At 41.7% G+C, this 15,556-nt stretch overlaps 1 protein-coding gene across 1 annotated transcript in view; it reads right to left on the bottom strand.

Moving 5' to 3' along the window:
• Positions 1 to 2,792, bottom strand: part of Alk (ALK receptor tyrosine kinase) — a 647,823-nt gene extending 645,031 nt beyond the window's left edge. Inside the window, exon 1 of the mRNA XM_015479804.2 lies at positions 4 to 2,792. Coding sequence (XP_015335290.1) covers positions 4 to 257 — 254 coding nt within the window. The 5' untranslated portion in view covers positions 258 to 2,792. The remainder of the gene's footprint in view (positions 1 to 3) is intronic.
• Between the last annotated feature and the right edge of the window lie 12,764 nt (positions 2,793 to 15,556).

Below are 15,556 nucleotides of genomic sequence, written 5' to 3'. Positions count from 1 at the left end.
AGCCGGCCAGCCCTCGGCTCGGAGGGGGATGGCGGCGGCAGCAGCAGGTCTCGGGCGTAGACACGGAAGAGCGAGGGCACCACGAAGTCCACCGCCAGACTCTTCCTCTGCAGGCGCGAGTAGCTGAGCGGTTCTCGGGGCTGCAGTGGTGCCCCAACTGCCTGTGAGCCCGCACGCTGCTCGGTCGGGGTCCCGGAGCCCAAGGCTACCGCTGAAAGCAGCAGCGGCAGCAGCCACAGGAGCCGGGTGGTTCCCATCCCGTCAGAGGAGGGCTGTTTATATTAGTCTCCCGACTCTCCTGGCCCAGCCTTGGCCTTCGCTTTCCTGCAAATGCAAAGGGCTACAAACAGTCCTTGGTCCTAAAGGGCTCCTTGCATCTGATCTTGATTCCCTTGCTTTCTCCAAGCTGCAAGGAGGCAAGCAAAGGTCTGAATAAAACGGAGCTGGAAGTCAGGGGCGCGTCCAGAGAACACAAACGCGCTGGGTTCGACAGCTGGACCCTGTACCTCTTGCTCTTCACGCTGAGTGCCGCGCCCCCGTCTGTAGCTCGCTGCGCTCCCGAATGACAGAAAGTACTACGGCTGAAGGGAGGTGGCAATTGGGTACCGTCCTCTCCTGCCCCCCGCGGCCGGACCTGGGGTCTGTCAGCTCTCCCGGCAGCCTCCAACCCTCCGCAACTTTTCAGGCTGGGAACCGTGGATCTAAGCCGGCACCCGCTGTCCTGGCCTCCTCCAGCCTCCCTTTCGGCTCCTCTGAGCTCCGCTTCCCGAGGCTGGGCGAGAGTCAAGTAGGGGACTGCTTTCTAGTGCCCCTCTAGGCGACCTCTGCTGCAGGAAGTCTTCGGACAGCACTGCCAGCTGAACTTCTGGAACCAGAATCGGAGACTCAAGTGCTGCAGAGTCAAGACTCTGGCCGCCACCGCGCAAGTTTGCAACGTCCTTGCTGTCACCCGCGTCTGGGTTCCTCGGAGTTCGTACGCTACAGAGCGGCCCCTGAGGCAGTGAAAGCATTCAGGGGAGGGGAGCCCGAAATCTTGTCCCCTCCTCACCTATCCTTAGCGCCAATGGCTTCGAGTGGCTGGCCAGAGGGCAGCTGGAAGGCGTCTCGGTGTTCCACGACTCCCCGGACAGCGGCAGCGGAGGGTGCCAGCTGCCACCGCCGCTGCCGCCCTCAGAGCCGCTGGATCGCATCTGCCCCGGCGCCCGCCACTTGCAGCTGGCGGAGCCGCGAGCGCGCGCCGGGAGGGGGCGGGGCCGCGCCGGGGGCGGGGCTCGCGCGCCAATTCTTTGCGGCTGCTAAACACACGCAGACCCGCCCCGTCCCGCCCATGCCCGCCAACCAATGACGAAGCGAGGTCGGCTTCCTATGCAAATCTGCAGAGGCTTGGTGTTCATTGAGAAAAGCACAGAGTCCGCCCCGCCTTCCCTCCCTCAATTCCTCTTCTTGGTTCCCTTCCTCCAGATTCTCTGCCCTATTTCTCTGCTCTTGCAAACAGGAACGTGTTTTGAACAAATGGAAAACTGGAAGAGATCTTTGTAATCAAGCACTCTAATAACGCATTTAATAGATTAAACGGGTCCAACTTCAGAAAAGCAGGTTCCAGAATAAAACTGTGGAGACGAATGGAAGGCAGGAGGGGGAGGGGTGGCAACACGACGTCACTAAATCCAAGAACAGCTTGTATTGGGGTGGTGAAACAGAATTTTCTCTGACTCTCATTATTTGAATGCGTTCCTGGAAGCCTAGAGGTCACCCATTTCAAACAGGAAAAGTTGACAGCGGGGGTGGAGGTCTTGCAGAGAGTTGTTCTTCAGCTACAACAAATACCTTCCAAACCTCTGTCAGTCACCACGTTTTCTCAGAATGGTATCTGAACATGTGCCACCTCCTCTAGTTTCTGTAAAGTGAATTTGCAGTGCTGGGGATTGAACGCGGAGTCTTGGGCATGGCAAGCAAACACTCTACCACTGAGCTGCATCTCCACCAAGGCAAATGTTTTCAAATCATTTCACAGAGGAGGACACTGAGTTGCAGAGAACTTAAGTGATATTCCCTGAGTCCTACGGTCATATGTGACCCCCAAGGCTTTACCATGTGTTCTCAACCAGCACTCTTGTCATACCCCTCCATGAATAACAGGAGAAGGTGTAGGGGTGACTTAACTGCTTACGTCCTTGGTAATGAGAGCTGAGGATCTCAGAGCTTTTCCACTCACTTGTCAGGGCTGTACCTCTGGTCTCTTTTTCCTTTTGTCCCTTAAAAACTGCCAATACAGAATTCAGATAATGTCTGTGTTTATAACAAGCAGTTGACTAGAACCACAGACAAAAAATATATATATAATCTTTAGTTCACACAAATCCCTCAGAGTTCCTTCTTTTCAAAGGTTGGTTGTCAGAGCTGGTGCTAACTGTTGGAGCTAAGGATAAGGCGATATTCCCCACTCAGCTCACAGTCTGACAGGTAGCAGAAGAGCTTCCTTGAATCAGAGCACTGTGTCTGGTGGAATCTCTCTCACTGAGCCACAGAAGGTGGTAACCAAGTGGAGCCCCTGCTCTCCCAGGGATGCAGCTCATTCCAGCACAGTGGCATCACCTTTGGCTAAAGGAAGACCTAATGGGCCAAGAAATGTCACTTCCTGGAATGACTTGCTTCTGACTGTATATGCAACTCACTTGATCTGGCAGGCATCAGGCTTCTCCCTGGAACTCAGGCTGGATAGGCTGACTTTAAAAGTTTAAGGGCAAAGATTTATCTAACCCAAGGAGAAGAAAGGATGCCCCTATATTGGGGGAGGAAGGGAGGGAATAGAAAGAAAGAAAGAAAGAAAGAAAGAAAGAAAGAAAGAAAGAAAGAAAGAAAGAAAGAAAGAAAGAAAGAAAGAAAGAAAGAAAGAAAGAAAGAAAGAAAGAAAGAAAGAAAGAAAGAAAGAAAGAAAGAAAGAAAGAAAGAAAGAAAGACAGGAAAAGGTAAGAGCATGGAGGTTAATAGAGTGGGTGCATATGTTTGGATTTTCATCAGATTTTGATGGTGTGCACAGTGGTGAAAAATAATTTTCTACTTGAAATATGGAAAACAGTAAAATGCCAGTTCTTTCACTCTCTACTCCATTCCTTGTGTCTCTGCATAATTCTTGCACAAAGGTAAATAGACTCCCGTCAGTTGTCAGACTGATTCAAATGCTAAAACCAATGGCCACTAGGGGGCTGTAGAGACTTGAAACTAAGATGAACTGCCAGGGTCTAACATTCTCCCTGAGAAGTCCCTCTCTGTGCCTTGCTTTTGCACCCGGTGGCCACAGGGGTCTCAATTAACTCTCATGTTTTTATAAATTCTCCCAAGGAAAGACAAGTACCTTTCCCTGTAGATTAAATTACACTAAGTCTCAAAAATATTGTTCTCTTCTTGTTATATAATTTTAAAAGACAGGAATGGGTATCGATAGCCTGTGGTCAGGCATTATACTTATGCATCTAGATGTTGTGTGTGTGTGTGTGTGTGTGTGTGTGTGAGAGAGAGAGAGAGAGAGAGAGAGAGAGAGAGAGAGATCACATGAAGAGCTTTTGGGGGGAGATACATATTATTATTTTCATTGTTTATGGAAACAAAGAGGCTAAGACTCAGAGAGGCAAAGTAATTTGCCCAAGGTCAAACAGCAAGTAAATAACAGGGATTGAATTTAAACCAGTGATTCTTTTCCCCAAAAATTACACATCCCACTGGGACAAATTAGGCCTTTTTGTCATGCCTACAGCTATAATTTTGACATCTTTATCCTATGTTATCACCACTAAAAGAAAAGGTTTAAGAAAATGGAGTTAAGAGCAAATGGGAGAGCTGGGACTATAGCTCAGCAGCAGAGCACTTGCCTAGCATGTGTGAGGAACTGGGTTCAATCCTTAGAACCACATAAAAATCACAAATACAATAAAAGCTATCTGTCCATTTACAAATTTTTTTTAAAACAGCAAATGGAAGAAGGAAAGATAAAAAGTGTGGGCTGTAATAGTTAGAATGTCTTATGCACTTCTTATGGGCTGGTATATTTCAAAATAATTAGCACGCATTATCTCATTTAATATTCACAGAAATACTATAATGGGAAGGAATAGTATCTCCATTTTACAGATCCCAAATGGAAGTTCAAGAGGAGTAACTTCTCAACAGCAAGATTATACAGGAAATTAGATTTGTTACCTGAGTTAAACCTGAATACTGAGTAAGAAGTCCAGCATCATAAACCCTGGGTGACCTCCTAAGAGAGAGAGATGGGGTGGAACAGACTGAGGAACAGAGGAAAAAGCCAAAGTTCAAACCAGAGGGGAGATGAGTGGATAGGAGTGGCTGAGAGGGCATATATAGACACTAGAAGCCCTGAGGAGACAATCAAGTGAGCTGAGCCATTTGGAGTCACCATGAAGATGACTTAGGTGGTTAAGTGGGAGAGGAGGAAAGTGAATAGACCAAGTGTCAAGACACAAAAACACCAGGAGGGCACTGAGACCACCAAGATCCTCTGTGGGAAGTTTCCAATTTCTATAAACAAATGAATAATTAGGGGGGGAGCTTTGAATTTTCTATAAGGGAGGTCACAATAAAATGGCATTTTAAATTTAGGTTGTATGACTTAAGACAAAACACAATTCACAACGGTAAAATCTGACTGGGACCTACAGCACTAATTAAGTCAGACATTCATTTGGTAAACAAATTTTTCTTGAGCACCTAATATATATACAAGATAAATGGAGTCCTCCACCTCTTGAAGCTCAAATTCGAATGCTGGGAGAAGAACGATAAACATGCAAAACCATAAGGTAATTTAAGATAATCAAATAAAGAATAAGTTGGCCTATGTAGCAGGCAATGACTTGAGGCAAGGAACAGGGGAGCTAAATAGTCAGAGGAGATCTCCTTGAGAAAGCTAAATTGAACTAAGTTGTAATTGGTGGGAAGGAAGTAATCTTGCAAAGATCTTAAGGAAGAATGTACTAAGCAAAGGAATATCAATGCAAAATCCTCAAGATGTCAATAGGTTTGCATGTCCATGGGACAGTAAGAAGTCAATAGAGCTGAAATATACTAAATGGGGACATAAAGCTGGAGGGGCAGCCAGGGCTCAGTTCATTTAGGGTTACAAAGGCCATGGTAAAAAGATTGACTTTTATTTTGATTGCTATAAAAAGATAATATCTAGTTTAATGGAAGAGTTTCATGCTCTAATATATGCTTTAGACCCTCATCATCCAATATGGTAGCATCTTGAACCAATATCCAGGTATAACATGGCTGCTGAACACTTGAAATAAGTTTTCTACTCTAAATTGACATGTGCTATAAGTATAAAATACACACCACATTTCAAATATTAATGATGGGGATATATGTAAAATCTCTCATTAAGATGTAAATCTTTCATTATTGTTTAATTGAAAATATGTAAGGGAAAATATGTAAAATCTCCCATTATTGTTTAAGTGATGGTATTTTACATAATCCATTAAACAAAATATATTATTATGGCTAATTGTAATTTTTAAATAGATTTTGGAAAAGTGGTTATGGTCTTGGACAAAGATTTTAACCTCTTGGGCCTTATCTCTCAGGCTTAAAAGTAGATTATTACCTCTTTCTGATGAATTTTTTTGTGACAATTAAATATGATAACACATGTGAAATTTCTAACTGAAAGCATGACACATGATAGGCACTTGCTAAGCTAAAGGAAGAAAGTACTGATGGTCAGATTTCAAATGTGAGGACTGGATAACGATGTGTTCTGGCTGAAGGAAGCTGTGTTATATGGACCTGTCGGTGACCAGGCTGACCTTGACTTTCTGATCACTTTGGGATAAATGGATTGACCTAGAAATGATCCTGAACAATAAATCAATAAGTCTAAGGTACCCAGGCATGAAAGCATGAGGGTTTGGGGGAGAAGGAGGGGGAATAAGAGTGGCAGAGGAGGAGAAAGAGGAACAGGAGAAGCGGGGGAAAAGCAAGAGAAAAATCAGTAGAGTTGAGATTAGAGGAAACTTGTCACTAAGACATTTGGAAACCCATAACTACAGTAACTAACCCTGTGCCAAGAGCAAGAATCAGAACTCAGAAGACATATCTAAATGAACCAAGAATTTGTATTCAGGATATGGGATTATTATAATCATTTTCTGGCTTCTCGGAAGCTGTGTGACCTTGGAAAAATACTTGATTTATCTGGGCTCCTATATCACATTAGAAGAAAGAATCAGATATAGTCTTTAAGAGACAATTCTAAAGTCCTGTGTGAGAGTCCTCAGGTGAATCAAAGACCTCAGGCACCTGTCAGTTCTGAACTGACAGTTGCCAAAAGGAGTGTGAGCTTCCAGGGAACCCGGAAATGAACTTCTTGGGCAGAGGGAAAACAAAACAAAGATTTCTTTAAAAGATGTCTCTGCTTATGAACAAACACAAGCTCTGAATCTATGACCTGCAATTGTTGGCCAGTCATATATAAGATATCTTCTAATATCCATCATGCTAAGAGAAAAGTCATTAAATGTCAATTTAATAATTATTTATTAAGCCTCTACTATGTGCCTGGCTTCACATGATGTGCAGAGATAAGACATTGTAGTGAATAATGCAGTCTAGGTTTCTACTGTTAAGGGCTTTGATAAAATTTAAAAACTCAGAATATAAAAATTGAATCTATACTTATACTATACCTGGGTGAAAATTATAAGCAAACAAAAAAATTGGAGAAAAACATTGAAAAATAGGGCTATTGGAATGGTAGGATTGTGAGGGAATTTCTTCTTTTTTTTCTTATCTTTTCTTTCAAATAGCTTTTAATATTTTTATATAATAAATGATAATAGAATTTGACTTCCCTCAACCCCCCCCCAAAAAAACCCAAATATCAGTAACTTAAAAACAATGAAATATACTCATGTCATAGCTCATGTCCATTTCTGGGGAGCAAAAGGCTCTGATCATTGTAGTCTCTTAGACATCCAGGCTGGTGGAGTGGAATTCTTATAAAGTTGGGGATTCTTGTATCAAGAAGTAAATACTCTAGCCTAGAAAGGGTGCATATCACTTCCACTCATATTCACAAGTTCCTCCCCTGTCATGCAAGGGCTTACAAGATACACAGAAATATCTAGCAAATGGCCTTCTTGATTCCCCAAAAAGAGTAAGACCCAAAGGTGTCACATTGGACGAGTTAGAGTAGGAAGGGTCCAGAAGGCTAGAGTTACCCAGAGAAAAAATGACCTTACTGAACTCCTGGGGTGGGGGGGCATTTTATGGTCAAGATGGGGAGCCCAGCCACCATGAGAAAGCACAGATTCTCCTCGCATGATGTGCAGAGACAAGACATTGTTGTGAGGTACATGCTTCTAGTCTGCATGTACCTCATTGTGGAAGCAATAAGAGAGCCCAGTGCTCTCATCTCTCCTAAGGCATGACATAAGAGGTGGCAGAGATGCATAAAAACATCCTTTCCCAAACACCAAAGAGTGACAGCTCTCTCCTGGAAACTATAAACAACCTCATATCTACAAAAGAGAGAGGAAACAACAAGAGAGATAAAAGCAAACCATGATCACCACTGTGTACGCACAGCAATCCCTGTGTTTGCTGAACCCCTGTACATTAGGGAAGAAGGGCAGGCGCTATTACTGTAACTAACAAGTGTTGGTCTCATCACCTGCTTCCATTCTTATGTGTCCTTGCCTTTTTAAATATCTTTTTTGGCTAAGGAAGATGAAAGAAAGGATTTGGGGGGTAATTTGATTATCAATATAACCTTCTTGGAGAGTCTTTTTAAGGGCTCCAAATCAAGGCTGCAGTGTCCATTTCATTTAGTTCTCTCTGATTTTCAGCCAAGACAGGTGAGTGCCTTGGCCTGTGACTTTTAGTGGCATTGTGGAGAAGACTTTTGGTGCCTTAGAGCTTAGTTATGTCTATGTGATGGATCAGATTGACTGTAAGCAAGTTAATCTCTGAGCAATAGATTAAATCCAATTGACTTGCTTCAGTTCTCTTAATGATCAAAGAAAAGCTCCCACTGACCAGTCTTATCTCATCTGTCATTCCACCTCTGTGCCATCCTACCTGAGTCTCAGTCCCTGCTTTCTTTTCTTATCCGACCCTGGGATGACTGAGTGCCTTTGACTGAGGCCAGCCCAAGTGTAGACACCAATCTTAGTTCTACTTAGGAAGAATTGAGTTCCAGCAGCTCAGCATCAACTCACTCTCAATAACCCCCCTTCAATCTGAAAGCTATTGCTTCCAATGCATTAAACAAATCCTATTGTCTTAACTGTGATCAAGCCACACCAATTTCTTAAAAGGCAATATTTTAGCTTCATTTACCGGACCCTCCCCAAAGCCATACACTTCCTCTGAAGTGTATTCCTTGAAGCCATTTTTTGCCAGTCCAGCTGTGTGTATGTGAGCTCCTGTTCCTCTCTCCCAGGGATATGAACTAGAGACACCTATCTTTGCTTTCCTTTCTCCTACTTCTGATTGTGCCTGCAGCCAAGGTGTCAAGGGAGCATCACTAAGTCTCTAGGTACCCTAGGCCATGGTCATAGCTGAGACAAACAAGAGACTCCAGAGAAGCTAACTCTGCTAGTTTGAGCCAAATGGGTTTTCTGTTGAAATTTGAATTAGGAAGCAGAGACTGTGTGGAGCTGACCTTTGAATCATTTTCATAATAGGATATCAAAATGCCCCCTATCCTAAGAACTGATAATTACCATCAGATTTGTGGCCTTACTCATCCCAATGTGACAAAGCCCCAGTGTCTTCTGCTATTGCCCCTTCCTTATTGTGAACTGAGATGGATTTGCACAGCACTGGGGAAACCCAGGTCCACAAAGACCATCTTTCCAAAGTCACCAATCTGGACATGAAGTCTGTTAAAAGCAAAAGAGGCACATCAGAGGCAGTTTAGAAGTAGCTTAGATGCTACAAGGTTCATATTTTGTAGATATTTCAAGCTTTGTATATCAATCATTGTTGATTCAAGGCAGGCAGGATAAAAGGGTATATAATATCAATGGGCAATACTTAGGCCTTAATCCAAGAGAGAATATTCTCATAAACAGGGAGAGCTATCTAGTTTCAGGTACAAAAGGGTATTCTGTACCTCCTTCCCCCTTCCAAGTCCAAAACCCTTCCCTGCCTGATTGTTCCTGGTGGTTTATCAACCTCGCATTAGCCTGATAACTAGTCCCTCACCTTACAAAACAGACCCCCAAACCTGCTTACCAGTCCGAGATGTATAGTTCTGGGATACTAATAAAGCTCTGGAGGCCAATGTCCACCAGTGTTAACCAGCCACCAAAATAGCCCCACCACTTTATATCTGCACCCTTGTGCATTGCCTTCCCACATTACTAGGGCTAGCCAGTGTCACCAAAAGGATATGCAGAGTGAGTGACTTCTGAATTTGGTCATAAAAGACATTATGGCTGTCTTTGGACTTATGATCATCTGCTCTGAGGAAGCCAGCTACCATGTTGTAAGGATATTCAAGAAGGCATCCATGTGGCAAGGAACAAAGCAATAAGTCAGTCCAACAGTAAGCCAAATTTTCCAGGCATGTGATAAGCTACTGGGGAGGCAGATCCTCCAGCCCTGGCCAAGCCTTCAGATACCTGTAGCCTCAGCCAGTATATTTTGATTGTAACCTTGTAAGAGATCCTAAGCCAGATCTACCTAGCCAGGTCAAATTTTTGACTCATATAACCTGAGCAATAACAAATGTTTATTGTTATTTTAGGTTACTATGTTTTAGATTAGTTTGTTTTGTAGTAATAGATTATATCACCTCTTCCAATTCACCAGGTTCCTCTGTCTTCCCTCTTAACAGTTTCCCAAACTAAGCCAGTTATTGAAGGCCAATCCACTACAGTGGGCACCATATGTACCCAAACACCCACCAAATTAGGATTCCTTGCTACAGATACAGCCAGAGGCTGGATACCCCAGAAACATTTCACTGTCCCCGTTAGCACCTGCAGCAGAAGCTGCTGGGAAGGGAGAGCCCTGGGAAGACATCTTTTCACTTTTTTCCTTTGTAGAATTCACTTTGTGGTTATAAAAGCAATATACATTAATTGTAGGATATTTGGAAAATTCCAAAATATATTTAAAAGGAAGTTGAAATAACTTGCATTATCACTATCTAAAACTAATGATTTAAAATTTTGGTATACATCCTTCCAGTATTGTTTTAAATTTGTATAATTCCATTCATGTAGAGTTATGTCCGGTGCTATTTTTTAAAACTTAACTTTATATTGTGAACATTTTTCCAGATCACAGAGCATTCTAGGGATTTATGATTTTCAATAACTGCATAGAATTACAATATATATATGTACCATAATTTGTTTAACCAGTCTCTATTTTTGGACATGTGGGTTGTTTCTACATCTTTGCTGTCATAAAGAGTGCTATAGCTAGTATTCATGTACATCAATCTTGGTCTGTGAATTGGATTAATTCTATAAGTCATGAATCTCTTTGTATTTCAATTAATTTCTTTAGATTCCCCAAATTTCTTTTTAAAACATGTAGACACTAACGCATGCAGAGAATTGAAAAGATACAAAAAGTATAGCTTTTTCTCTCCACAGTTCCCTGAGCCTCCAAATTTATTTCTCCAGAAGCAAGAATTGTAACTCATTCTGGAATATTCATGCAAATTTCTTCTAAGCATATATAATCACAGACGTCTATGTCAGCTCTCCTCAAAATGGGGTCCATAGACTCCTGGGGTTCTCCTTAAGACCCTTTTGGGGAGATCAAACGTATTTTTAAGCTTATACCAAAGCATTATTCACCTGCTTCACTTTTATTGTTTAGTGTACACTGAAGTTTTCCAGAGGCTATGTGACATCTGCAACATCATCATTTTGTCAGCTAATGAACTGTGTGCTTGTGTACTCCTAAGTTTTCTAGAACTTTCTAAGACAATCTATTTGAGGTCCTTGATAATTTTTAAGTGTGTGAAACCTTCCTGAGACCAAAATGTTTAAGATTTGTTGGTTTCTCTTTCTCTCTTTCTTTCTCTCACTCACACACACAGTTACACAATCAGTTGCCTACTGTGCATAATACTTACCTTTTTAAAAATATAACAATGTATTATATACATTGTATTTATATAACAATGTATTTTTAAAACAACCTTTTGGTGTTTTTACATGACTATATTTCATTTCATTTTATGGTTGTTTTATGAGAGTTCAACCAGTTCCTATTGATGGAATTTAGGTTTTCTTTAAAAAACAAACCTGTGTGGTCATTATTACTATCACATAACAATATCCATTGCACAGAATAAACTTGTGTGCTTTTCATTTTGTACAAAGGCAATGTCTGTATGGTCAACTCCTGGTGGTAGAATTTCTGGCACATTTAAATTAGGTATAGCCAAACTGCCTGGCATAGAGAATACATTTATTTTTATGTTCATGATAGTTGAGAACAGCAGTTTCCTCATATCTTCACCATCATAGTGTGTTATCAAATCTTTTACCATTAAAATCTGTTAAAAATATTCCATTGTACTCTTGAGTTCTGTTTCTCTTATTATGAGTAGAACAATTGCATTTTCTTATTTTGAAAAATTTTTGGCATCTTCTTTTCTGGAAAGTTTCTCCTTATGTACTTATTTTCCGATGTGTTGGTTTATTCTCATTGATGATTAGGATATCTTCATATATTAAGGAAGTTGACACCTTTCTGTCTCTTGTCTTTTGATTATTTTATATTACCACACAAAACAACTTTCATAATTATCAAATTAATAGTAGTTTCAGAGGGCCTTTAGTCTCCACTACTTAGGAGGCTGAGACAGGAAGATCATTTGAGCTTCCAGTTTGAGATCTGCCTGGGCAACATAATGAGATCCTGTCTCAAAGGGAATAAAAAAATGTTATGTCTTCTATGGATTCTGTGGTTATATCTAAACTACCCACATACATACACACACACGCACACATAATATTTTCTAGTATTTTCATAGGTTTTTATTTTTAGTCTTTCTAATATCTTTGGATTTTTTGGTAAAGAATTAGATTATAATGGAAGTTATACTCCATGTATGTATGATATATCAAAACACATTCTAGTGTGATATATGACTAAAAAGAACAAAAACTTTTTTAAAAATTATATTATAATGAAACTTTACTTTTGAATTTTATTCCTACATGGGACTCATTGCCCCACTATTTACTTCATAAACATATTTCCCCACTGATAAGAAATGCTACCTTTATCATAAAATAAACTTTTGTTAACATTTGGGTCTCTTTCTGATTCCCACATTCAGTTATATAGACCCACCTTTGACCCCTCCCTAGTCACACACCATATGCAATAGGTAGAAAGTTGTGCCCTGCTCCCAACTGTTTATTCTTTTCAGAGATTACGGATTTATTCCTGCTAATTTTGCCTTATGAATTTTAGAACTGACATAGATAGTCCAAAACAAATCACTTACTGAGATCACTTAAAATGTACAAATTAACATGGAAAAGTCTGCCTTCTTTATAATATTGAGTCTTTCTAACACAGGAGGCAATTTTTTTTACAATGCTGATAAGTAACATTTAATAATTTATTCATATAGGTCTGGCATATTTCTTGTAAAGTTTATTCATGTTGTTTCTTTTGCTATTACAAATAAATTTTTTCCCTTGCAGATGTATTTTCTAACTGCTAAATGATATTACATATTGGGATGCTATTGATTTCCTGATATTAATTTTGTATCCAGTCCTTTTTTGAATAAACTTATTACTTAGTTTTTCAGCTGACTCTATATTTCCCAAGTATACAACTATATCACCTACAAACAGTGATGATTTTTCTTCTTTTTCAGTTTGTTCGTACCTCCTTTCCTTATCAAATTTCACTGTATAACGCCTCCAAAATACAGTCAAATCCTAGTGAGGGTAGTGCAAAATCTTATGTTGATCCCGACTATATGGGAATGATTCTAATTATCTCATCATTAAGCCTGATTTTGAAATTTGCCTTGAGAATTAAATCTTTTTATTGAATGATAAATCTCACCCTTCCAATCTCTGTGTTCCCATCAGCAGTCCAGCTCTCCCACTCAATCACCATGCCCCTCTCCTGCATCTGCCACACAACATGTGCACATTTCAAACTGGAAGAATGAGCTTGCCTAGAATCATGGTGCATGCATTCTGGCCTGAACACCAAGATTAGACATTTTAAAACATTTTCCTCTAAAGGAGACTACCAAGATATATACCAATTTCAGCTGAGGGTTGCAAAGTGAGAAGTTACTGTGGGACCTGATTAGTTTTCAAGGAACATTTAAGAAAGAAAAAAAAATGCTTGCAAAAATCTTCAAACCCAAACCTGGTTCATCTACCATTGCTCCATTGAACTCTCCTCGCCCCGCCCCCCAGACCCCTGAGTTTTTGCTTGACTCTTACTCATAAAGCATAACTGAGCCTTGACTCAAAATCATTTCAGACACTTTCTCTATCCTGACCCACACCAGCTAAGGCTGACCCTATGCAGAATGTAAGACCACACTTCACAGCAGTTTCCCAACAAACAAAGATTAGCCAGGATGCTTGCTTGGAACTTAGACTCCCAGGCCCCCAAGATCTGCTGGCACCATGCAGGGGGACATTTGAGGAGCACAGCCTGATGGTTCCAGTGGATGCTGCAGGAACTGCTAAAGGACCTAGGAGTTCAGCCCTTTGTCCTTAGCTCTTCAAGATTTGAGTTAAATCACTGGATTGTCCCTAGAACTATCAAGTGTGCTGGGGCCACCCTAGGGGGACAAAAGGCATTTCTATACTACATTGGCTCAGAATCTCCCAGGCTGTCTATACATTTCTAGGATGGTAGAGACACACCCAAACCATCCCTGGGTAGATTCTAGTGGATACTCTGAATGAAGGAGGTAAAGTGTGCCTGTTAAGATTGGAAGTAAGGAGGTGACTTTCGAACACTCTTTGAAGAAATCAGCCTTTATAGGAATGGGCGGTGAGCACCTATGACAAGATCTTTCCAGACATAAACAGCACGTGCCCAAGGCTGGTTCCATAGCTCCATCTCATTGGTGGAACCCGTCTCGGAAGCCCAGGCTGCTCCTGAACTGCCTTATAGGAAGGCAACAGGAACCAAGATGGCATCTGGTTCCTGGTTACACTGATCTCTGGCCAGCTGGTTCCCATTTTTGTGGGAGGGGGCTGGTTGCCGGTACTTACCTCTCGCCTGTTTCTCCTTCCTCCTCTCCCCTATACCTGATGATGCTGAGGAGACCTCACCTGCCAGACCCCCAAGTTATGGCTGCAGGTGATCCGTCCTATTTACAAACAGTCCGCTGCTCAGGAACCCAATGAGAGCCTCTTAGGAAAGGGACCTGTGAACCCTGAAGAGATCCTCAGGCACCTTCCTGCGGCGGTGTCCAGGGGGCCGTGAAGTGGCAGAAGGACTGAGCTGCTTTTAAATTAGTCTTTCAGCAAAAGAGTAAAGCAGCCCAGACCATTAAGGAAGCCTCACTCAGGTGCTGTCCCATTGACCTGCCTCCCAGGGCCTTCCGGGACTCCACTAATGAACCTCCAGCACCGCCGACAGTGACTTCCCAGCAAGTCACACCACATCAAGGCAGTTTGCAGAGAAAGAATGCCTCCTGGCCCACCGAGGGAGCCCATCTGGTGAGTTCAGCTGCTTCTCCAGCAGCAGGACATAATGAAGGAGGCTCCTTTGAGGGAAGCAAAGCATTTTTCCAGTCTGTCTCTCTGCCATCTTCACAGCAGCGATTTTCAAAGTCTAGAGAAGACAAGAGAGAGCTCCCTCTCTCACAGGGAACACTCGATTTTCATCCTGATGCTGGACTTCGGGCTACTGAATAACAACTTAAACCTGAAGTTAGCCAGGTTTTAAATTGTGGCATCCATAAACTAAAAATAGCTCGTTAGTGGAGTTTGTAGAGGAGTCCAATTCAACATCCACTAAAAAGTAAGGCTAGGGCTACATTTCCCAGCTCCTGCTGTGTGTGATGCCTGAGGCACATTGGAACCCCAGCAATTTTGAGGAAGTCAGCTTCCTCATCACCAGGTCTTTAGTTCCACTCAAGCTACATTCACAATGCAAGTAACTCATGATTCATTCTAGAACACGTTCACAACTATTGTGAGCTAGTGAGGTTTTCCAGAGCTGCTACTTTTGCTTTTTTAAACTATAAATTGCTCTTCATGTAGCTTCATTATTATCAATTTAGAGCATTATCAATTATTTGGTTAGCCCTGTGGTGTGCAGTGATCTATAGTAGCATCGACTGTATTTTGAGCCTATAATTTTCCACTAATTAAAGTTTGATATTAATCATCTCTATCCCTGTGCTAATTTGCTTTTATAAGGACACTGAATTTCTTATGTGCTGCCTGTGAACTTGTGTCATTTGAACAACTTGAGCCTTCTATCCAGGAAAGTATAATAAAATCACTGAGTTATTTTAAGATCACAGGGCATTGTTGTAACATTTATAAACTCTTATATG

Source organism: Marmota marmota, unplaced genomic scaffold (assembly GCF_001458135.2).
Source record: "Marmota marmota marmota unplaced genomic scaffold, marMar, whole genome shotgun sequence".
Taxonomy (NCBI): Eukaryota; Metazoa; Chordata; class Mammalia; order Rodentia; family Sciuridae; genus Marmota; species Marmota marmota.
Note: the sequence above shows the minus strand (reverse complement) of the source record. Positions and strands in the feature narration are given on the sequence as shown.